The sequence below is a fragment of the Heptranchias perlo genome, chromosome 25 (genome assembly GCF_035084215.1).
Source record: "Heptranchias perlo isolate sHepPer1 chromosome 25, sHepPer1.hap1, whole genome shotgun sequence".
Taxonomy (NCBI): Eukaryota; Metazoa; Chordata; class Chondrichthyes; order Hexanchiformes; family Hexanchidae; genus Heptranchias; species Heptranchias perlo.
In genome coordinates this window covers 43,026,921-43,050,153 of record NC_090349.1, presented here as the reverse complement: position 1 = coordinate 43,050,153, position 23,233 = coordinate 43,026,921, and the positions used below count along the sequence as shown (strand labels likewise).

Sequence of the window (23,233 nt, the reverse complement as noted above, 5' to 3'; positions counted from 1 at the left end):
GCATTGTATAAATACAGCTGAAATGAGTGGATATAGAGAAAAGCAAGTGTCAAAGTGATAGCATGTCATAGTAACATTTGGTGAAGGAAGGGAATTTGTTTTTTAAATGTATAGTCTCAACACAGTTGCATGCTGCATGAGCTTATTGTGGATGATTACATCAACATCATGGCCTTGATGGAAACCTGGCTGACAGGTGATGACACCTTCCCCCTTAATGAAGCCTCCCCACCTGGCTATATCTTCCACCACTTGCCCAGCCCAGATTGCCAGGGTGGCGGTGTGGCCCTTATCACCAAATCACACCTTGATCTGTCCCCCGACTCCTCTGGCACCTTCTCCTCCTCCTTTTGAGTATCTCACCTTGTCCCACCCCTCTCGCCTCTCCGTTAAAATCCTCGTTCTTTACCGCCCTCCCAAGTACCATGCCAAGTTTCTCGCCAAGATATCTTCGCTGCTTTCCTCCCTCAGCCTCTGCACAAGTGACTTCTCATCCTCGGTGATTTACACCTCTAATCTCAACTCATCATGTTCCTCTGAGTTCACTGCCCCCTTAGCCTCCCTTAATCTCTCCCTCCATATAAACTCCCCGACCCATGTTGCCACCCCCTTGACCTTGTCACCTCACGTGGTTTCTCTACTCCCATCATGTCAATCGTGGAGAAGGCTGCCTCTGATCATTTCCTTGTATCCCACTCCACCCACATACCCCTTCCTCCTCCCAACCCCACTAACTTCTGTGTTCACTCCTGGGGGAAAAAAACTCTTCCCCCAAGTCACTTACAATGGCACTTTCAAATTCCCAACTGTCTAGCCTTTGGCCCTCCATTCACCATGACATTTCTGCAGCTACTGATCTGCTGAATCACACCCTCACCTCCACCTTTGATGCCATTGTCCCCGTTAAAACCATAACTCTCTCTCACTCTGGTCATTCCCCCTAGTATGGCCCTCGTCTCCATTCCCTTAAATCCAAGGGACGCAAACTTGAATATTTATGGCAGACAGCTGGTTTAGCCTTTCGTTGCCAGATCTGGCTGAACCACATAAAGCACTATCTGTTCCTACTCTCCTCTGTCAAAACTGCTTACTATTCTAGGATCACCTTGGAACGCAAAGATAACCCCTGACTTCTCTCTTCCACTACAAACTGTCTTCTGAAATCCCTCTCTGCTGCCTCTTCCACCCTCACCTCCAACAGTAATTGCGAGGAGCTCATGGACTACTTTGTCACTAAGATTGAGACCATCTGTTCAGCTGCCTATGCCGCTTCCCTCCCTCCCCCTAGCCCTGAACTCTCATCTTTCTCGAGTTTCTCTCCTATCTTCCCTCATGCACTCTCGAGCTCATCTTGACCATGAGACCCACCTCCTGCTTCCCCAACCCTATTGCCACCAAACTGCTAACCACCCAACTTCCCTTCCTGGCCCCCATGTTCGCTGATATTGTTAACGGTCCCCTCTCCTCCGGTATTGTCTCCCCCTTCCTCAAAAAAACCCACCCTTGACCCCTCTGTCCTTGCAAACTACCTACTGCCCCCATCTGCAACCTCCCATTCCTCTCGAAAATCCTTGAACGTGTTGTCGCCTCTCAAATCTGTGCCCACCCTTCCCGCCACTCCATGTTTGAATCCCTCCACTCAGGCTTCCATCCCTGCCACAGTACTGAAACGGCTCTTATCAAAGTCACAAATGACATCCTATGTGACTGTGACCATGTAAACTATCCTTCCTCATCCTTCTCTACCTGTTTCCAGCCTTTGCCACGGTTGACCATGCCATCCTCCTCCAATGCCTCTCCTCCGTCGTCCAGCTGGGTGGGACTGCGCTCGCCTGGTTCCATTCTTATCTATCTAGTTGTAGCCAGAAAATCACCTGCAATGGCTTCTCTTCCCACTCCCGCACCGTTACCTCTGGAGTTCCCCAAGGATCTATCCTTGGCTCCCTTCTATTTCTCGTCTACATGCTGCCCCTCGGTGACAACATTCGAAAGTACAACGTTGGGTTCTACATGTACATTGACGACACCCAGCTCTACCTCACCACTACCTCCCCCTAACCCCTTCACTGTCTCTGATTTGTCACACCGCTTGTCTGACATCCAGCACTAGATGAGCGAAAATTTCCTCCAACTAAATATTGGGAAGACCAAAGCCATTATCTCCCATCCCTGCCACGAACTCCGTTCCCTAGCCACTTACTCCTTCCCTCTCTCTGGCCACTGTCTGAAGCGGAACCAGACCATTCGCGACCGTGGTGTCCTACTTGACCCTGAGATGAGCTTCTGACCACATATCCGCTCCATCACCAAGACCACCTACTTCCATCTCCGTAACATCACTCTTCTCCGCCCTGCCTCAGCTCATTTGCTGCTGAAACCCTTATCCATGCTGTTGTTACCTCTAGACTTGACCGTTCCATACTCTCCTGGCCGGCCTCCCATCTTCCACCTTTCATAAACTTGAGCTCATTCAAAGCTCTGCTGCCCGTATCCTAACTAGCACCAAGTCCCGTTTTCCCATCACCCCTGTGCTCGCTGATCTACATTGGCTCCCTGCCTCGATTTTAAAATTCTCATCCTTGTTTTCACCCCTCCCTATCTCTGCAACCTCCTCCAGCCCTCTAACCCTCTGAAATGTCTACACTCGTTCAATTTTTAAAAAATTTTTTTTATTCGTTCACGGGATGTGGGCGTCGCTGGCAAGGCCGGCATTTATTGCCCATCCCTAATTGCCCTCGAGAAGGTGGTGGTGAGCCGCCTTCTTGAACCGCTGCAGTCCGTGTGGTGACGGTTCTCCCACAATGCTGTTAGGAAGGGAGTTCCAGGATTTTGACCCAGCGACAATGAAGGAACGGCGATATATTTCCAAGTCGGGATGGTGTGTGACTTGGAGGGGAACGTGCAGGTGGTGTTGTTCCCATGCGCCTGCTGCCCTTGTCCTTCTAGGTGGTAGAGGTCGCGGGTTTGGGAGGTGCTGTCGAAGAAGCCTTGGCGAGTTGCTGCAGTGCATCCTGTGGATGGTGCAACTGCCTCTTGTGCATCCCTGATATTATCGCTCCACCAGTGGCGGCTGTGCCTTCTGCTGCCTAGGCCCTGAGCTCTGGAATTCCCTCCCTAAACCTCTCCGCCTCTCTCTTTCCTTTTAACACACTCCTTAAAACTTTCCTTTTTGACCCAGTTTTTGGTCACCTGGCCTAATAGCTCCTTATGTGGCTCGGTGTCAAATTTTGTTTGAAATCGCTCCTGTGAAGCGCCTTGGGACGTTTTACTACTTTAAAGGCGCTATATAAATGCAAGTTGTTGTGTAACTGCGATCTTCATGAGGGAATGTAAAGGGGCTGCACTAACACTGTAACACAGCAATGGAAGGCATGTTTTATGTCTAAAATGCCACTTAATTCACAGTGCACCCCAACTCTGATGGTTTCCCTATGTGGCAAAGTAGCCGGTGCTGCTACTGGTACCGAGTCTTCAAAAACCAATGAGGTAGACTTTCCTAGTGCCAGGGACAAAACAGACACTGCCACTCGAGGCAAAGGAAGACAACTTTTCTTCAATGGCAGCACAGTCTGTCTGGCCCAGCCAACAGTATGATTTTTGGTTGGTATAGATTTTATATAGCATATGTGGGCAATATTGCAAAGCTAGGGATCTGTAATATAAAGAAAGAAAGAACTTGCATTTATAAACTGTCTTTCATGTCCTCAGAACATCCCACAGAGCTTCATAGTTGATGTACTTTTGAAATGTAGTCACTGTTGTAATGTAGGGAAATGCAGAAGCCACGTCGTGCACAGCAAGGTCTCACAAACAGCAACAAGATAAATGACCAGATAATTTGTTTTAGATGTTGTTTTGAGGGCTAAATGTTGGCCAGGACATGTGGTAAACTCCCCTGCTTTGCGAAAAGTGCCATGGAATCTTCAACGCCCACCTGAGAGGGCAAAGCCTTACACCTGGAAACAAGGGTGGAAATCCAAATTCTGGTGCCAGACAGAGGGGCCTGTGATCTTGTGAAATCCCAACTTTTGTGCAGCTATCAGGAGGTGCTTGAGATCGGATCTCTACACAGTGCCTCCCTGTGCAACATTGCTGAGTTCTTGAACTCACTGGAGTAGGGATTCAGACTTGCAGAACTCGCTCAAGCATCACCCTGTAACTTTGTTCTTTATTTCTAACTCAAATGTGTAGTTTAGAAGCAATGGATCAAGTAATCTAAGCAAAAATTGTCAGTTTACAATTCCCATTATCCCTGTATAATCCTGATTTTTAGATTGTTCCAATAGAGATGTGCTATAAATAGTACAATTATCAGTGGATGCAAACTGGATTATAAAAATTGCATCCCTCTCGATCATAGTTTAATTCGAAAAAATAGTTGTGCGGCTGCTGGATAGAACAAGGGTCATGTACGTTTTCGTCCTATTTTAAAACAAGCTATTAGCCAGTGAGTGAAGTAAAAGGAAACCTAATGTTTAATTTGAGTGGCACCATTATGTTCAATAGGAAATTGTCAAATGGAATTTAACACTATATAATCAGTGCAACACTTATACAAAATTTACCAATTTGCCATCACCTGTAAGGTGATCCTGAAATAATCCTGATTTTAAAGCATATCCAGCAAAATTATTGGAACACCGTTTCACTTTCTAAATCATTAATTGTGGTAACTAGTTGAAAGCAATAGGCAGGTATTTCTAAGGTTATGACTGGTTCATGTCAAAGAATTATTTGGACCCGCAGTTCTAAATACAATCCACATAATGATGGTAAACAGCTAAATATTTCCTTCTTGTAGAGTATTCAGATTTATACAAAATGTAGGTTTTTTTTTTCTCCCCAGCTGTATCTCCTCCTCTCCTGAGGGTGCTGAGACAAGTGGAATGTGGCTCCAAGAGTGTTGGCTGTCTTCTGGCACCTCAGTGAAATAGTCATGCTTAATGTGTGACCCGGACAGCAAATGTTGGGCTATCTGACGACGGGGATGGGAGAGGATCACTGCTTGGTGAGATTGTGCCTCCATCTGATGTCTACACAACTATACTTGCCAGCAGAGATCACTTCATCGTGATTAGCAGCGCCAGCCTTGGCCAACTTTTCACTCGCCCCACCCTTCCCCTGAGCTCAGTGATAATAGGGCCTATTTGTAATGCTAATCTGTATTGCCACCTAAGCTGAGAACAACTATCTGCATGCATAGGAGATTGGGCCTGGTGCATCTCTGGTCTGTGTGGTCCAGTCCATATTGGGAAGTGCATGTATCAACTCAGTGTTGGGAAGCCAATTTTCTCCTCTTCTATTCCAAAGAGGTGAATCCTAACTAAGTACAGTTCCATCGGCACCGGGCACCCTCCGGTACCTTGCTTGGGTGATCACTCTTCATATATGGGCTTTGACAGTGAGTGTTGGCAGGCTATTTGATCACAGAGGTTTGGAAGGGACATTGCAGCCAGGCTTGACAGTTCACAGATGACGTGCACTTCCAGCAGGAGTGGCACACAGGAGCAGGGAACTCTAGATTCTTACCCAGCAACAGAGAAACCAATTGTAGAACATCTCCTGCAGCCTGACTGAGGTTAGTGTTGAACATGGGACTTTTCTGGTCTGTATTGGCTTGCTACTGTACAAATGACCTCATTGAGCATTCAGGGGAGCTTTGCTGTTCTTTCAAACCTTGGATAGATTCCAGTTTAACAGAATATATAATTTTGCAAGAGTGTAACTTTTTCCTATGGACATTTCCTTTTAAAATGGTATGTTTTTGATAGCATTGAAAGGAAAGAGTTAAAAATAAAGAGCGTTGTAATGCTGTTGATCATGCAGGAATGTGAACTGCTTCTTTACCTGACAGATTGGCTTAAATCTTGTGTGGTTTTGTGATATTTCTGTGGTATTGAGAAAGCATGATATGGATCAGTTAGCAGCAAATTAAGAGATTTTCCTGTTTACAATAAATGTTAAATATTGGAAATAACACTATAATGAACTGAAAGGTGATGACCCGACCACCCCCCACCTCTTCCCCTGCTCTTTCCAACTGTCCCTTCCCCCACTCCAGCAACTAGCTTCCAACATACTTTATTTTTGGACATGGGGAAGAAGCTGATGCTACAGTCAAAGTAAAATTGGCCTTATATCGCCAATTAAGGGGCCAATGTCCGAACCTAACATTTGTCAAAACCTAGGGACGGTTTGTAAACCTGCTTTGCATAATTTTTGAGCTTTAATACCTTTTTTCTTAGCTAATCTTCTCCCCATATCTCCTGAAGGAACTTACTCCTTCTGCAGCACAGTTCTATAGGCACTTTTGTACTCTCTGGCACCTTACCAAAATGTCTATTATTCCTCATCAGCTGGCTGTTTGTGCGGTGGCCTCACAACTAACTCTTGCCTTGTTGTCATCCAATGTCTACATGCACTTCCATCAGGATCACACTGGATCAAGAATGGGAATCTACTTGATTACCCTCCCCTTAGCACAGGTGCACTGAGGCCATTTAAAGAAGGACATACTTGCAATGGAGGCAGTTCAGAGAAGGTTCACTAGGTTGATTCCGGGTACGGAAGGGTTGTCTTATGAGGAAAGATTGAACAGGTGGGTCGATACTCATTGGAGTTTAGAAGAATGAGAGGAGATCTTATTGAAACAGACAAGATTCTGAGGGAACTCAGTAGGGTAGATGCTGAAAGGATGTTACCCCTTATGGGGGAATCTAAAACTAGCGGGCATAGTGTCGGAATAAGGGGTCACCCGTTTAAGACGGAAATGAGGAGGAATTTTTTCTTCGAGGGTCATGAATCTTTGGAATTCTTTACCCCAAAAAGCTGTGGAGGCTGAGTCATTGAATACATTCAAGGCTGAGTTAGACAAATTTTTGATCAGCAAGGGAGTCAAAGGATATGGGGAAAGGGTGGGAAAGTGGAGTTGAGGTAAAAATCAGATCAGCCATGATCTCATTAAATGGCAGAGCAGGCTCGAGGGGCTGAATGGCCTACTCCTGCACCTATCTCTTATGGTCTTATTTGTAGCTCCCTGGTTAAGATCTGCTAATTCAGCAGGCACATTCCTGGCATGTACAGCTCAGCTATTAACTGGATAAACTAACTGAGCTATGGGTGGTGAGATAATTGAGTTCCTTCATGTTAGATTGTGTGCAGTCCAGTTTTCAAGAGGTGCATTTTGAGTGACTTCTGAAAGGTCACTAAAGGAACAGATTAGGCTGTTCTATTGATGGTGTGAACACATGGCATGATGATGTAGGATTTTTTTTGTAGTGTCCAGGAGTGCAACGGGTCTGTTGCCAGTTGCCCATTAGGAGGGCTATCTTGCAGCATTGTTCCTCTGATCTATAACTTTTGTAGTATATGGATGATCGTGTAAATTTGGTGATTCAGGGATGTCTGATACAAACACTAGTAATCTTACAGATGTCAGGTGCTGGTTGATCTTTATTGAGCAGTTCAATTCTCAGCTGGGGAATTCAAACTATGGTATAGTTTGCAGTCAGAATCCTCTAATGACCTCAAGGGTGCATTTATGTACCAACTTGAACATGAAATATCCCAGCAGCTAGAGATTTCAAACCCAAACTACATACTGTAGTGTTAGCATAATCTCCATAGCTGCTGCAAATTCAAGTGATAAGTACTTTCTTAGGTTGTGGGGTGGCAATGAAAGTTATTGGAGTTGAGGTGAAAAATTAATTTTCCATCAAAATAATGATTGTATGCTGCCCATTGATTTTTATGAATTTCTTCATTACAGTCTTACCTTGCTTGCCCACTATTCTTGCTGATGTAACGACTTTGTGAAAATTAGTAATTATTTGAAGAGAGGAATAAAAAAAAACCAATTAGGGTAACTCCTGACGCAGTACAGCTGAAATTTATAGCAGGTACTGTAGGCCTAAGTAAGAATTATAGCTGCTTAAATACCTTTAGCTTTGAGTACAGTGTATGTGACTTGGCAAGAATGACAGCAAGGCCATGTATTTTGTAAACAAATACAGAGCTCGACAAAATTGGAACAATGTAATAGATAAAGCTTCAGGCAAACAATGTAAACAAAGGAGGTTATGAACTATATTGGAACCGCAGTTGGTGAACTCTATCGTACTTCAGTCTAGCTCAGTAGCTTGTAGCTAGGTTTCAACTCCCTGGTTATATGTGGCTGTGACAGGCTATGTACTTAACACTGTCATGCTCACTACTGGATAATTAAATTCCGGAGTGAAATGATTACAGATCCACTTCCAAGTACTGACATCACACACATTCAGCACCAAGAGTTTACATGAAATTTTTCAATTTAAAAATGCTAAAACCTGAACTGCCTTTCAAAACCAACTCCCACATCTTCACGGTGCATTTCTTCTTCCTCCCAGCACTAACTAATGTTCGCGTCTGTCAAACTTAATCCTGAAGTGGCCTCTTTTTCTTTTTAAAAAAAAAAACTTTTGTAAGTATTTTCAGGAACGATGTGCTGGCACTTAGAGATTCATTTTTGCATGCTCACTTTATTTCAAGTATAAATTTACAGTAGAGTGTGTAGAAGGAGTTGGGGTAGAAGTGACTGTTTTTCCCACCAACAAAAAATTGGCAGTGTTCTATTGTTGCACATATTGCATTGGCTTGATTCCATGTAGTTTGAAATTGACTCTGACTCTGACAGCTCACCTTCAGAGAGCTTTCCAGGACTGGGAGACTGTTCGGAAGTTGTTAATTTGCTGCAATTGCAGAAGGTTATTTTGGTTAGTTCAATACAAGCTCTTAGCCCAGTACTGCACAAATAAGGAGCCCATTGTAGTATTTTAAAATTTGTTTTCTGGATGTGGGTAGTGCCTGCAAGGCCACATTTATTGCCCATCTCTACTCGCCATTGAGAAGGTGATGGGCTTGTCTTGAACCGCTAGCAATTGTTTTTAGAGCCAAGTGGCTTGCTAGGCCACTTCGGATGGCATTTTTGGAGGGCTGCAATTGCACGTAGTGCCCGAGTTACAGAAGGGAAAGTCAGTCAGGGTTTCTGCTCCTGACTTCTATCCACCAGTGACATTGGGTGAGGATAGGATTGGGCTTGACAGTGATGTTTTCACATTTGAATAGCCTGCCCTCTCTCATGCCAAGGCCTGATTAATCTCTACTTGGACAAGGGACCTGGTGATGGTCAGTGCTAGTGGAAACATGCTATGGCAAGGAGTCGATGTCTTCAGGAGATGGGAGAGAATTACCAAAAATCTTAGCCTTTCTGTTTTCAAAAAATAAATGTTGATTATAACAGTAAAATGACTTGTTTTCACAATAATTTTGGATGGCATCTCACCTACTTTATGTTTATCAGTTTGTGAAATTGGACTGTTTAAAGTATTATAGTTGTAAATATTTGACTGCATGTTACTAGTGGCAATTTCATGTCACTAAGTGTAGAATTAGGGGAAATTTGTGCTGGGAACTGGGTTGAAAGTACTCTGCATTTCAGTTAAGATCCTTAAGGTTGTCTGAGAATCTCTCCCCATAAAGTCTGGACTTAATTTAAACCAAGATCTCTGGACAATGTTGTAATCACTTAGTGTACCTTGCAGATTGTCACTTTGCATGGAATCAGTCTGGAATCAACCCACCTGACTAGAGGTGGATATTTTGCACTGTAGTGAATCTCTAATTCACTTGCATTTTTAGTGGTACTCTAATATAAGTTGAATCTGTTGCCCAAACTTGGTTACATTGATGATTCATGAAGATCCAGAAGAAAATGGTACTTTAGTTCTCTACTCTAAACTTTTAGGTCTTGACCTTCAAAAAAAAGTGTAAAACCAGGGCTAATGTTTGTGGTTTGTGATTAAGCCTTCCTAACATCACAGTATTCAAGAGAGTAATGAGATTCTAAATGTTTAACTAACATTCCTTGGTATAGTTGCAAACCTCAGCAGACTGTTACCAGATGGATTTTCAAACTTTTACATTGACTTACTGTGTAGAAGTCTAAAGTAGGGAATATTATAACAACTGGAGATGCTTATGGAAGATATGAATAGGCTGTATATGTTTGATAGCTGAATGTTACTTTTCAGTTCATTTTTAGCTACAGTTCAACAGTCTGCTGAATTTTCAAAATTTAAAAATTGGGATGTATTGTAAATCCTGCTGTGACAAATGAAGGTATTGTACTATACCTCCAGAGCAGATTGCATGTTTCTGTATTAAAATAGATGCTACCAATGGCTAATTATCAGTGATTGCAGCTTGGTTTATCAAAAATAAAATGGATTGTAACATTTAAGTAAAGCTAAATGATGTGTTTTTAAAAAAAGTAATTGTTGTATGCGTTCTGCCTATTATTTAGCAACTGATTTTGTAAGAACTTCACTATTTTACCTTTTCAGGAAGAAAAGCACGGTGACCTCCCCAATCATTTACATCATTTAGATGTGTTTCAATTTACAATCGAAACCGTAAGTCAAATGTTTGTGATGCCATTCCAACAACTATTGTAAAGTACAGCTTTGCTGCTGGTTATTATCATTAGACATTTGGGACGTTCTTGATGTTGGATATGTGGGTTATCCTGTGCTTCCAGGTTACTCCAGGAATCAGGGAAACTCTTTTGAAAACTTTTTTAAAATAATAAATGGGATAGAGTTACAGTTATTGTTCTGGTTGATTTTAGGCCGTAAAATGTATTTGATGCTTGAAAAGGTCTTTGTTTGAAAACTATCTTAAAATGTGATTCAGGGTGCTTCCTTAACACGATCTGAAGTGGAATGGATTTCAGCCAATCGCCTGTTGAATTGTGTCAACAGCAATGGAGTGATCCTTCCCAATTACACCTCTGCCAGGCTCAAAAGGAACATTGATAAATTTCCTGACATTTTGATTAAATTAGAAAAGTAAAACAGCAGGAAATGAATAGTGGTAATGGGTTGTACCAGTTCTTTGGGGAATTAAGGATTGAAAAGCTTGCTTGCAGTATAGGTCTTCAGATCAACCTGCCCATTATCTCCTCAATACAATATGAACAGTCCCACTTTATTAAGTACCTCTTGTCTTGATTCAGCGCCTGTCTGAATAGCTGCTAGTCTGTGTAAGCCCCATACAGATTTAAAAATTGACTGATTCAACAGAGAATTTATGGCAGGCAAATATAAAGTAAGGAAAATGTTCAGATCACACAATCAACATTTCTTGACTGGATGAAATGGAAAGAACATTGAGACTTAGCTGTGTTTTGTGAGATCAGCATTTTCCTGGTGATGGTGCAGTCTTATAGCTTGCACATCCTGCCTCCGACTAAAGGAAGGTAGGTTGCTGTTTACTGAAGTGCTCAGGTATTAGAGTACTGGATTAACTGTTCAGTGCCATGTTGCAGATTTCTGCTAAAACATTCTGTATGAAGAGATTTGTGCTTGTGTGCTGCAAATCTCTCCATGCTTAAGATAGAAAGAAGCTGAAAGTCTATAATAAACCAGACATGCCATAACCGTTAAGTTATTCTGAACTTTATATATCTCTTTCAAAAACAAAAATGTAATAGTGCATTTAAATAAATTGTTGTTTTAGTATTTTGCTTACCAGCAAATATAGTTGATTTCTGAATATGCAGTTGACAAGTTTGTGCCCATTTAAAATTGAATGCATCAGCTTCAAACCTTTTGTATGTTACTATCCAAGCATAAAACCTGCACAAGCAACCCGTCCCTGAATCTTAACCAGATTTTCAGCTTTGAGTGAGATGGAATTGGCAGAATTAATGTTCACTTCGCTGAGTCTACCAACTTCAGGCACAGTTGTATTAAATATGTTTTTTGTGTTTCTAAAGCCTCTGTTGATTTAAATGCCATAATATGCACACATTTTGCTCTTAATTTGATGTCAGTTAATTCAAATAACTGAATTTTTTTTTGGCTGATTAATGGGCATAGCTTGCCTCTCTGCATATATGACCCCTTTCAACTAATCACAGACACATGGATGATAATTCTCATGAAATCCACATCCAGTTTGGCTCACCTAAAGAAAGACAAAGTTTTGGGAGGGGAATAGGGGTATGTTTAAAATATTGGACTTGCTTCTCATCTTTTGTTTTTCAGATGACGGCAGTATGTTATCTAAGAATGGCTCTATACTTAATAAGTAGCTAATAAATAACAAACAATAATTAGCAGAAGGCAGGTAGTAATGCTACACATTAAACTTAATTCTGATAAATACAGACTACTCCTGATAATTCATTTAGTTCAAATTACTGGATAATTCACATTTTTGCAATGTAAAAAAAAGCCTTGAATTTTTGAGAGTAGACTTGTTGACTTTAAATCCATTCACAAATTACTTAAAACATAGTGTATATCCATTGAAGATGGGCCTCTGGTGCAGCATAATGTACACTTGTAGATGGAGCTAATTGTATTTTGGTGACCTAGTGCTGAAGTTGGTAACAGTGCTTGGCTGTCCCTGTGGGTGTAGTCATTTTTATTGATAAACTGCTGTTTGCCATAGCTCTGCAAATATTTAAACCTGATAGAAAAGGCTGCTGAGGGAAAATGCCAGAGTGGAGTTGAACAGTATTTAATACATTGTGTTATTGTAGTGACATTCATTTCTTTGAGTGATCTACTGTGAAACGGTCTGGAAAATATATTAACAGCACAGTTCCAATTCTCTGAACTACCCCAGAGGCAGAGCAGTTGGCTTAGAGATTCAAACTTCGAGAGGGGGGGGATCGCGGGGGGAGACATCGGGGGCTGAGTGGGATATTGGAGAGGGAGACATCTGGGGGAGAGGGAGACATCCGAGAGGGGGACATTGGAGCAGGGGAGTTGCTGGAAAGGTAGGTTTATTTTGTTTTTTGAACTTTGTGCAATGTTTTTTTATTTAATTTATTTCGTTTATTTTTGCCTGATCTGGCCAGGCGTGAATCAGAAGCCATGGGAAAGCCGCCCAGGTAAGTTTTTAAAATCAATGAGGTACGTTTGGTTCTTTAATTATCATCCCGCCGGCTTTAATTGCCGGTGGGACTTCTGCTTTCGGGAAGCGCGCGTGCGCACAGGCGCGCCTGTGGGAAACCTGGAAGTCGGCGGGTTGAGGTCGACTTCCTCACCCGCTCGGGATTTTGCCGATTTTTGCAGCCCCCAATGCACCTGCAATTTGATTTGAAAATCAGGGCCTCGTGCGCTTCTCCAATCTTTCCAACGATGGACTGAAACACTTAGTGAGACTAGAGCTAGTACGAATCGTCAGCTACTTTATCTTATAGCAGCTAGTGAATGTACAGAGTTATGGATGTAATCAAAACTTATCTTGATTCAACTAACGACTCAGCCCTCCTTGACAACAAGAAAAGTAATAAAAATGCACCAAACTATCTCTACTAGCAGGCTTGCTTAACTTTTTCAGATAATTTGTCTGATCCTGACCAGCTCTGGGCTTGAGTTTCTCCTAGTTAGGTTAGGCTTCCTTCCCACACTTAGCTGGCTGATTACTTATGTCCCTTTTTTGTTTTTGTACCCAGCTAGTGGTAGAGCTGCCCTTCTAACTTGTTCCCTATTCAGTTATTCGCCAGTCAGCCTGTTGATAAAACCACCTACTTTGCCCCTCTTGGGGTTTAAAGAAAACATCTCCTCGTCAGAAAATGTATAAGGGACATCCTGACTTAATGGGCCTGGGATGAGGCTATTGACCTTCATGGCATCAGCTTGAAATAGACTGTGTGACACTTTCAAAAAAAAAGCTCATTGGCTTTAACGGTGGTCTTCAATGCTGGTGGGATTTTAAAACTTGTACAGATTCACTTATTTTTAAACACAACACTTAAACATAGCTCACTCCCAAATTCTCTCTAAACGAAAAAATGATCAAAATTCTGACATGTGACATCAACCTTTTTAAACTTATTGAATTGTTTAAAGAAGTAACAGAAAGTGTATACATGAGCAGTGTAGTAAATGTAATATATTTGGATTTTCAAAAGGCCTTTGATAAGGCACCGCATAGTAGACTTATGACTAAGGTCAGAGCATGTGGAGTCAGGAGACAAGTAGCACAATGGATAGCAAGCTAGCTACAAAACAAGAAACAGAGAGCAGGGGTTAAAGGTAGTTACTGAAACTGGCAAAAGATGGGAAGTGATGTTCCACATGGATCGGTGCTGGGACCACTGTTATATACATAAACGATTTGGACTCGGGAATTGGTAGTACAATTTCAAAATTTGTGGACTGCACCAAATTGGGGTGTATAGTTAACACTGAGGAGGACTAAGGCAAAATACTGGAAGATATTAATAAACTTGCAGAATGGTTATTGGCAAATGAATTTCAATATAGATAAGCATGAGGTATTACATTTTGGTAGGAAGAATAAGAGGGTCACATACTGCTTGGATAATAAAAGTCGAAGTGGGGTAGAGGAGCAGAGGGAGCTGGGGATACAGATACACAAATCATTAAAAGTAGCGACGCAGGTTAATAAGACCATTTTTTAAAAAAAAGCAAACCAAGCACTGTTGGTCATTTCTAGAGGGACAGAATTGAAAAGCAGAGAAGTTATGTTAAACTTGTATAGAACCTTAGTTAGACTACACTTGGAGTACTGTGAACAGTTCTGGTCTTCATATTATAAAAAGAATGTAGAGGCACTGGAGAAGGCGCAAAAAATATTTACCGGGATGATTTCACAAATGAGAGGTTATACCGATCAAGAAAGATTGAATCGGCTGAGGCTCTTTTCTCTAGAAAAGAGAAGATTGAGGGGTGACCTGATAGAGGCCTTTAAGATTATGAAAGGGTTTGATGGGGTAGACGTAGAGAAGATGTTTCCGCTTGCGGGGGAGACCAGAATTACGGGCCATGAATATAAGATAGTCACTAACAAATCCAATAGGGAATTCAGGAGAAACTTCTTTACCCAGACAGAGTATGTTTAGAATGTGGAATTCATTACCACAAGGAGTAGTTGAGGCGAATAGCATAGATGTATTAAAGAGGAAGCTAGATAAACACATGAGGGAGAAAGGAATAGAAGGTTATGTTGATAGGGTTAGATGAAGAAGGGTGGGAGGAGGCTCATGTGGAGCATAAACACTGCATGGACCTGTTGGGCCAAATGGCCTGTTTCTGTGTTGTACATTCTTTTGTAATTCTTGGATAGTAGAAATTGGAGCTTTTGAGCTGATCTGCTTAATTCCTCGAACCCTTTCAAGTATCACCCATCTTTCATTTTCTTAATTGATTCATTTATGATACGATAGTGGTTTTGCTTCCCCTTTTCCCTTCCTTCTCCAGACCTGCTACTGACTGTTTTGGGAACTATAGGTGAGAGTCCATATCCTACCCCCTGTAGCATAGTGTATTCCAGTCAAATGTATATTTAAAGGCATAATCCACATAAATTGTTAAAAATGTAATGAATTTTAAAATTTACGATGAGACAGTTTCTTTTTAGTTAGCGATCCTGTTCATAAGAACATAAGAAATAGGAGCAGGAGTAGGCCAATCGGCCCCTCGAGCCTGCTCCGCCATTCAATAAGATCATGGCTGATCTGATCCTAACCTCAAATCTAAATTCATGTCCAATTTCCTGCCCGCTCCCCGTAACCCCTAATTCCCTTTACTTCTAGGAAACTGTCTATTTCTGTTTTAAATTTATTTAATGATGTAGCTTCCACAGCTTCCTGGGGCAGCAAATTCCACAGACCTACTACCCTCTGAGTGATGAAGTTTCTCCTCATCTCAGTTTTGAAAGAGCAGCCCCTTATTCTAAGATTATGCCCCCTCGTTCTACTTTCACCCATCCTTGGGAACATCCTTACCGCATCCACCCGATCAAGCCCCTTCACAATCTTATATGTTTCAATAAGATCGCCTCTCATTCTTCTGAACTCCAATGAGTAGAGTCCCAATCTACTCAACCTCTCCTCATATGTCCGCCCCCTCATCCCCGGGATTAACCGAGTGAACCTTCTTTGTACTGCCTCGAGAGCAAGTATGTCTTTTCTTAAGTATGGACACCAAAACTGTATGCAGTATTCCAGGTGCGTCTCACCAATACCTTATATAACTGCAGCAATACCTCCCTGTTTTTATATTCTATCCCCCTAGGAATAAAAGCCAACATTCCGTTGACCTTCTTGATCACCTGCTGCACCTGCATACTAACCTTTTGATTTTCTTGCACTAGGACCCCCAGATCCCTTTGTACTGCAGTACTTTCCAGTTTCTCGCCATTAAGCTAATAACTTGCTCTCTGATTTTTCCTGCCAAAGTGCATAACCTCACATTTTCCAATATTGTATTGCATCTGCCAAATCTCCGTCACTCACCCAGCCTGTCGATATCCCCTTGTAGGTTTTTTATGTCCTCCTCACTCTCTACTTTCCCTCCCATCTTTGTATCATCTGCAAACTTTGATATGTTACACTCGGTCCCCTCCTCCAAATCGTTAATATAGATTGTAAAGAGTTGGGGACCCAGCACCGACCCCTGCGGAACACCGCTGGCTACTGGTTGCCAGTCCGAGAATGAACCATTTATCCCAACTCTCTGCTTCCTGTTAGCTAACCAATCCTCCACCCATGCCAGAATATTACCCCCAATCCAGTGATTCTTTATCTTGAGCAATAATCTTTTATGTGGCACCTTGTCGAATGCCTTCTGGAAGTCTAAATACACTACGTCCACTGGTTCCCCTTTATCCACCCTGTACGTTATGTCCTCAAAGAACTCAAGCAAATTTGTCAGACATGACTTCCCCTTCGTAAAGCCATGCTGACTTTGTCCTATTACATTATATTTATCCAAATGTTCTGCTACTGTCTCCTTAATAATAGACTTCCAAATTTTACCCACCACTAACTGGTCTATAATTTCCAGCCTTCTGCCTACTACCCTTTTTAAATAAGGGTGTTACATTAGCAGTTTTCCAATCTGCCGGGACCTTTGCTGAGTCCAGAGAATTTTGGAAAATTATTACCAAAGCATCCACAATCCCTACTGCCACTTCCCTCAAGACCCTAGGATGTAAGCCATCAGGTCCAGGGGATTTATCCGCCTTGAGTCCCATTAATTTACTGAGTGCCAATTCCTTAGTGATTTTAATCGTATTTAGCTCCTCCCCCCCCCCCCCCAGAGCCCCCTGTTTGTCCAGTGTTGGGATATTCTTAGTGTCCTCTACCGTAAAGACTGAAACAAAATATTTGTTCAGCATTTTTGCCATCTCCATGTTTCCCACCATTAATTTCCCGGTCTCATCCTCTAAGGGACCTACGTTTGCCTTAGCCACCCTTTTTCTTTTTACATAACTGTAGAAACTCTTGCTATCTGTTTTTATATTTTTTGCTAATTTATTTTCATAATCTATCTTCCCTTTCTTAATCAATCCTTTAGTTACTTTTTGCTGTCTTTTGAAGACTTCCCAATCGTCTATCCTCCCACTAAGTTTGGCTACCTTATATGTCCTTGTTTTTAGTCGGATACTATCCTTAATTTCTTTACTTAGCCACGGATGGCTGTCATTTCTTTTACACCCTTTTTTCTTCAGTGGAATATATATTTTTTGAAAGTTGTAAAATAACTCCTTGAATGAACACCACTGTTCATGTACCGTCTTACCCTTTTAATCTATTTTCCCAGTCCACTTTAATCAATTCCGCTCTCATACCATCATAGTCTCCTTTATTCGAGCTCAGTACGCTTGTTTGAGAACCAACCTTCTCACCCTCTAATTGGATATGGAATGTAACCATGTTATGGTCACTCATTCCAAGGGGATCCTTAACTAGGACATTATTAATTAATCCTGGCTCATTACACAGGACCAGGTCCAAAGTTGCTTGCCCCCTTGTAGGATCAGTTACATACTGCTCAAGAAATCCATCCCTAATACACTCAATGAACTCTTCCTCAAGGCTGCCCTGCCCAATTTGATTTGTCCAGTTAATATGATAGTTAAAATCCCCCATAATTATAGCTGTTCCCTTATTACGTGCCCCGACTATTTCCTGATTAATACTTCTTCCAGCAGAGTTGCAACTATTAGGAGGCCTATATACTACGCCCACTTTGAGTTGCTGTGTATGCAGGAGTGGTAAAGTTAACCAGGCTTACCTGAGCAGTGTAAGCAGAAGTGTTGAGTTGAATTAACTTATCTTGAATTAAATTATCTTGACCCCTTTCACTGAAGCAGCTCCTAAATGTATTGGAAGTCTGTCCCTATACTTTGCATGGGCTTCTGCTTGTGAAAGGATAAAGTTAAATTGTTCCATTTCATGTTCCCAATTTAGTGTTAGTTCAGAGTTCACCTCTTTAATTTCTAGCTGGTCCATATTACACTAACATGCAGTCAGATACATGAGTAGCAAATGCTTTGATTTATGAACAGTGCATATAAATGAGAGTCCCAGCAACTTCTCCAGCTTGAGAAATTAAAGTACGCAAAGTCAAAGCAGGTTGAGACCATAAAAGGTGACGTAATGGCTCAGATCCAATTTCTGTATCATGACTGTAAAGTTCAATGCTTGGTTATCTTGAAATTTGGTGGTCATAGCCTTTATTCGATCTAAATTTGGAACTTTTATGCAGGACTTTAAAAAAAAATGTCAAGTTTAAGGAGCTTTTTCTTAGGCTTGTTAAGTATATTCCTGCCTGTTGCTGGAGAGGTTTCTTAAATTTAGCATTCAGCTTCAGGGGTTCAAAATGAGAGTGTTGGTAAAACCAAGTTCAACTATGTGATTCCAAGAGCTGGATTACAGTCTCCTGAGATGGCCAGGCAGCATGGTCCCTACAACATTGGGGAAGACCAAAATATTATTGTACTAGCTTTAGGGATCAAATGTAGACAAATATTAATTTCCATACGAACTTAACCAGGTAACTATGTTGGTGGCAACACCACATGGTCTATTAGACTACTAGGAATTAAATACACATTCACTAGGTACAAATAGGATCGAATGGACTATCAGGGATTAGATTCTACTCCATTCTTCCTTTGTTTCTCCCTCTTTCCCCCGCATCAAAATCAGAATATTCCCATGAGAAATAAAAATAAATCTGGAGTGTCTGCTATCGTTACCTCAGTTTGGAGACACTTATGATGTTGGGGAAATGGTGTTACATGTGCACTTACTTAGCTTATACTTTCCAAGTTCTCTTTTATTCTGCTCAGTGATAGATTCTAGCAGTTTTCTCATTACTGTTGTTAAACTTAGTGTTGTTACTTGTTTTGTCTATTTATCTTTCGATAATGGTGTATTTGCTACCTTCCAGTTACATACGAATATATGAAATTGATGGGTAGCAAATGACTAGCTGGTCCATCAAGCCTGTGCCACACACCAGGCAGTTCTCTGCAATGATACAGGAATCTAGCAAGCTTCTGTTTTATAAAAAAAAAAGTTTGTGTGTGCATTTGTTTTTTAATACTGTCAAGTAGAAACCACCTGGGCCTGGAAATTCATCTGGCTTCAATCTCATTTGTTTAATATATTAACATTTTTCTGTTTATGCTAATCCCTCTGAGTTTCTCTCTCCACTAATCTCTGGCCTCAGTCTGGTATTGTATCCTCCTCTTGCATTTAATGACTGAAGCAAAATATTAATTTAGTGGTTTGCCATGTCCTTAACCTCTCCTATTTTCATTCCTAAATCTGTTTTAATGGGCCCACCTCATCTCTTATGGGTTTTTTTCTGAACATACTTATTATTAAAAAATAAACTTTGTATTATCCTTGATATTGTCTGCAAAGTTTTTTGCCCTCATTATTTTCTTGTTTTTTTTGTTGCTTTCTATAATCCTTCCATTCCTCATTCCTTCCACTTCTCTTCATCCTTACATAAGCCTTCCCAACCAAACTGAAATAGACGATGTTTGCATCCTCCCAGAAATATCTTGTTGTGCCTTATGGGGCTTATGCTTATTTTATAGTCCACTAATTACTTTCTTGAATAGATAGGACCATTGGTCTGTAGATTTTTCAACTAACCATTTTTCCCACCCTATTTTAGTCAATTTCTTTCTCATATCAGGTTAGTTAAATCGTGTTTAACTAACCTGATAGTTTTTTGATGAGGTAACAGAGAGGGTGGTTGAGGCAATGCAGTTGATAAGGTGTATATGGACTTTCAAAAGGCGTTTGATATAGTGCCGCACGGTAGGCATCTCATCAAGATTGCGGCCCATGGAATAAAAGGGGCAGTAGCAACATGGATACAGAATTGGTTAAGGGACAGGAAACAGAGAGTGGTGGTGAACGGTTGTTTTTCAGGCTGAAGGGTGGTGTCCAGTGATGTTCCCCAGGGGTCAGTGCTGGGACCACTGCTTTTCTTGATATATGTTAATGACTTGGACTTGGGTGTATAGGGCACAATTTCAAAATTTGCAGATGACACAAAACTTGGAAGGGTAATGAACAGTGAGGAGGATAGTGATGGACTTCAAGAGGATGTAGACAGGCTGGTGGTATGGGCGGACATGTGGCAGATGAAGTTTAACGCAGAAAAATGTGAAGTGATACATTTCGGTAGGAAGAATGAGGAGAGGCAATATAAATGAGACGGCACAATTCTAAAAGTGGTACAGGAACAGAGAGTTCAGGGGTATATGTGCACAAATCGTTGAAGGTGGCAGGGTAGGTTAAGAAAGCGGTTAAAAAAGCATACTGGATCCTGGGCTTTATAAATAGAGGCATAGAGTACATAAGTATGGAAGTCATGATGAACCTTTACAAAATACTGGTTCGGCCACAACTGGAGTATTGTGTCCAGTCCTGGGCACCGCACTTTAGGAAAGATGTGAAGGCCTTAGAGAAGGTGCAGAAGAGATTTACTAGAATGATTCCAGGGATGAGGGACTTTAGTTACGTGGATAGACTGGAGAAACTGTTGTTCTCCTTGGAACAGACACGGTTGCGAGGAGATTTGATGGAGGTATTCATAATCATGAAGGGTCTGGTCAAGAACCAGAAGACATAGTTTTAAGGTGATTGGCAAAAGAATCAAAGGTGACATGAGGAAAAACTTCCTTATGCAGCGAGTGGTTATGATCTGGAATGCACTGCCTGAGGGGGTGGTGGAGGCAGACTCAATCATGACTTTCAAAAGGGAACTGGATTAGTACTTGAAAGGAAAAAAATTGCAGGGCTACGGGGATAGGGCGGGGGAGTGGGACTAGCTGGATTGCTCTTGCATAGAGCCGACGTGGACTCGATTGGTTGAATGGCCTCCTTCCGTGCTGTGACTTTTCTCTGATTCTATGCTATATCTTCAAAGCGTAGTCTTTATGTCTTCTTTCTTCCCTTTCAAACCTTGTGGTGAATTCAACCATATTATCGTCACTCTTCCCAAGGTGCACCCTTAGAACCACATTGCTAACTATTTTGCTTCATTACTCATAACTGAATAGAGTATTGTCTGCTTCCTTGTTAGCTTTAAGACATAATGCTTACAAAAACTATTCTGAATGTACTCAATACATCTATTTCCTTTTTCTTTGTGTGGCTATTTTTCTCCCAATCTATATGCAAGTTTAAACCTCCTATTGTTGCATTTTTAATAGGTCTATAAAATATTCCGACCAGTGTTTTGTAACTTTTTCTCTTCCTTAGTTCTACACATATTGATTACACTAAATTAGATGTTTCATTGTTAACACAATGGTGGTGTCTTTTATTTAATATTGTCACACCCCTCCCCTTTCCTTTTTACCCTATCCTTTCTAAAATTCCTGTATCCTGGTGTACTTGGCTCCCAGTCTTGTTCAGGCTGCAGCCAGGTCTCTGTAATTGCTACCACACAGTGAACCATCAGCTGTATCTTGCTTCTAGGTCCACTATTTTATTTGTAATACCCCTAGAATTTGTAGAAAGACTATTTGCTTGGGTAATTGACTGCTTTCTTTGTCTCAGTTCCTCCATTTTGTGCCTATGTTAATTTATTTTCTTCCTTAAACTTCTAAGCTCCAACATCCCAACTCTTCCCTTCTCCTCCTCCCCACCCCATGCCATCTATTTTGAAATCTTGATTTGCCCTTCCCCACAAGCAGCACCCCATTTTTACAAGATACAGGACAGTTTAAAAATGGAATTAACATGAACATCTCCTCTTGCGGGGGTCACCACCTGGTTTCTGATTGTTGAGATCTAACTGCTTTTTGACTGTTTCCCAAAGTTGGCACAGATCATTAATGGAATTGATGGACTTTTCCCCCCCCTCACTTTTATGAACTGTATAAATTAGTACAATTCCTTGTATTAATTAATAATTCTAGTGCCAGTTCGCCATAACAGAAGCACTTATCAGTACTTACATTACTACAGATGTTTGCTAAACATCATCAGATATTGAGACTATTTATATTGGGCGAATATGTAATACTGAAGTTTGTTGATTTAAAGGGTTTTAGAAAACAAAACTACCCTACATTGATTTAATATGAATGTATTAATAATATCCCCAAATAAACTGGCAAGAGGTAGTGAAAGGGGTACAGGGCATGGAGTTTTTACAATGTGTGCAGGACTCCTTTCTTACTCTGTATGTAAAAAGCCCAAGAGAGGAAGCACTGATGGATCCAGTAGCAGGAAATGAACCAGAACAGACAAGAGAAGTAAACGTAGGGGAGGATCTCGGCAATAGCAAACACAACACAATAAGGTTTAAGATAAAGATTGAGAAGGACTTGAGTAAGACAAAGACCAAAGTAATAAATTGAAAAAAAGCTGATTTTCAAGGGATGAGAATGGAAGTAGGGAAAATAAACTGGAAAACTGTACTAATCAACAAAGAAATAGAACAGCAGTGGGAAACATTTAAAATAGTGATCAGTAGAGTCCAGGAGAAATCTATCCCATTTTTAAAAAAAAGAGCAAACTCGGCAGTAATACACCATGGATGAATAAAGAAATAAGGGCAAAATTGAAACTAAAGAAAAAGGCATACACTAAGTACATAGACAAGAAAAGAGAGGATGACAAAAGGGAATACGAAAAGGTTAGGAAAGAAGTTTTAAAAAAAACAATTAGGAAGGCGAAGAGAAATTACAGAATTAAGTTATCAAGGAATAGAAAAAGAAATAATAACAAAAGAAAAATCAGGATAGGGATAGGGACGCACATGATAAACTCACAGGTTATGACAGTGCAATGGCAGAAATATTAAATAATTACTTTGCCTCAATATTTACCAGGGTGACTAACATGGTGAGCAGGACATTAGAAGAAGAGATCAAAAAAGATATGAAGACA

At 41.1% G+C, this 23,233-nt stretch overlaps 1 protein-coding gene across 19 annotated transcripts in view; it reads left to right on the top strand.

Annotated features, from left to right (window-relative positions):
* Positions 1-23,233, top strand: part of fbrsl1 (fibrosin-like 1) — a 744,900-nt gene that overhangs the window by 108,780 nt on the left and 612,887 nt on the right. For 13 of the 19 annotated variants that reach the window (XM_068006144.1, XM_068006153.1, XM_068006151.1 and 10 more), the window contains exon 2: positions 10,383-10,451. The exons of the other annotated variants lie outside the window; for them this stretch is intronic. In XM_068006144.1, the coding sequence (XP_067862245.1) occupies positions 10,383-10,451 (69 nt within the window). The remainder of the gene's footprint in view (positions 1-10,382; positions 10,452-23,233) is intronic. 19 annotated transcript variants of the gene reach the window in all.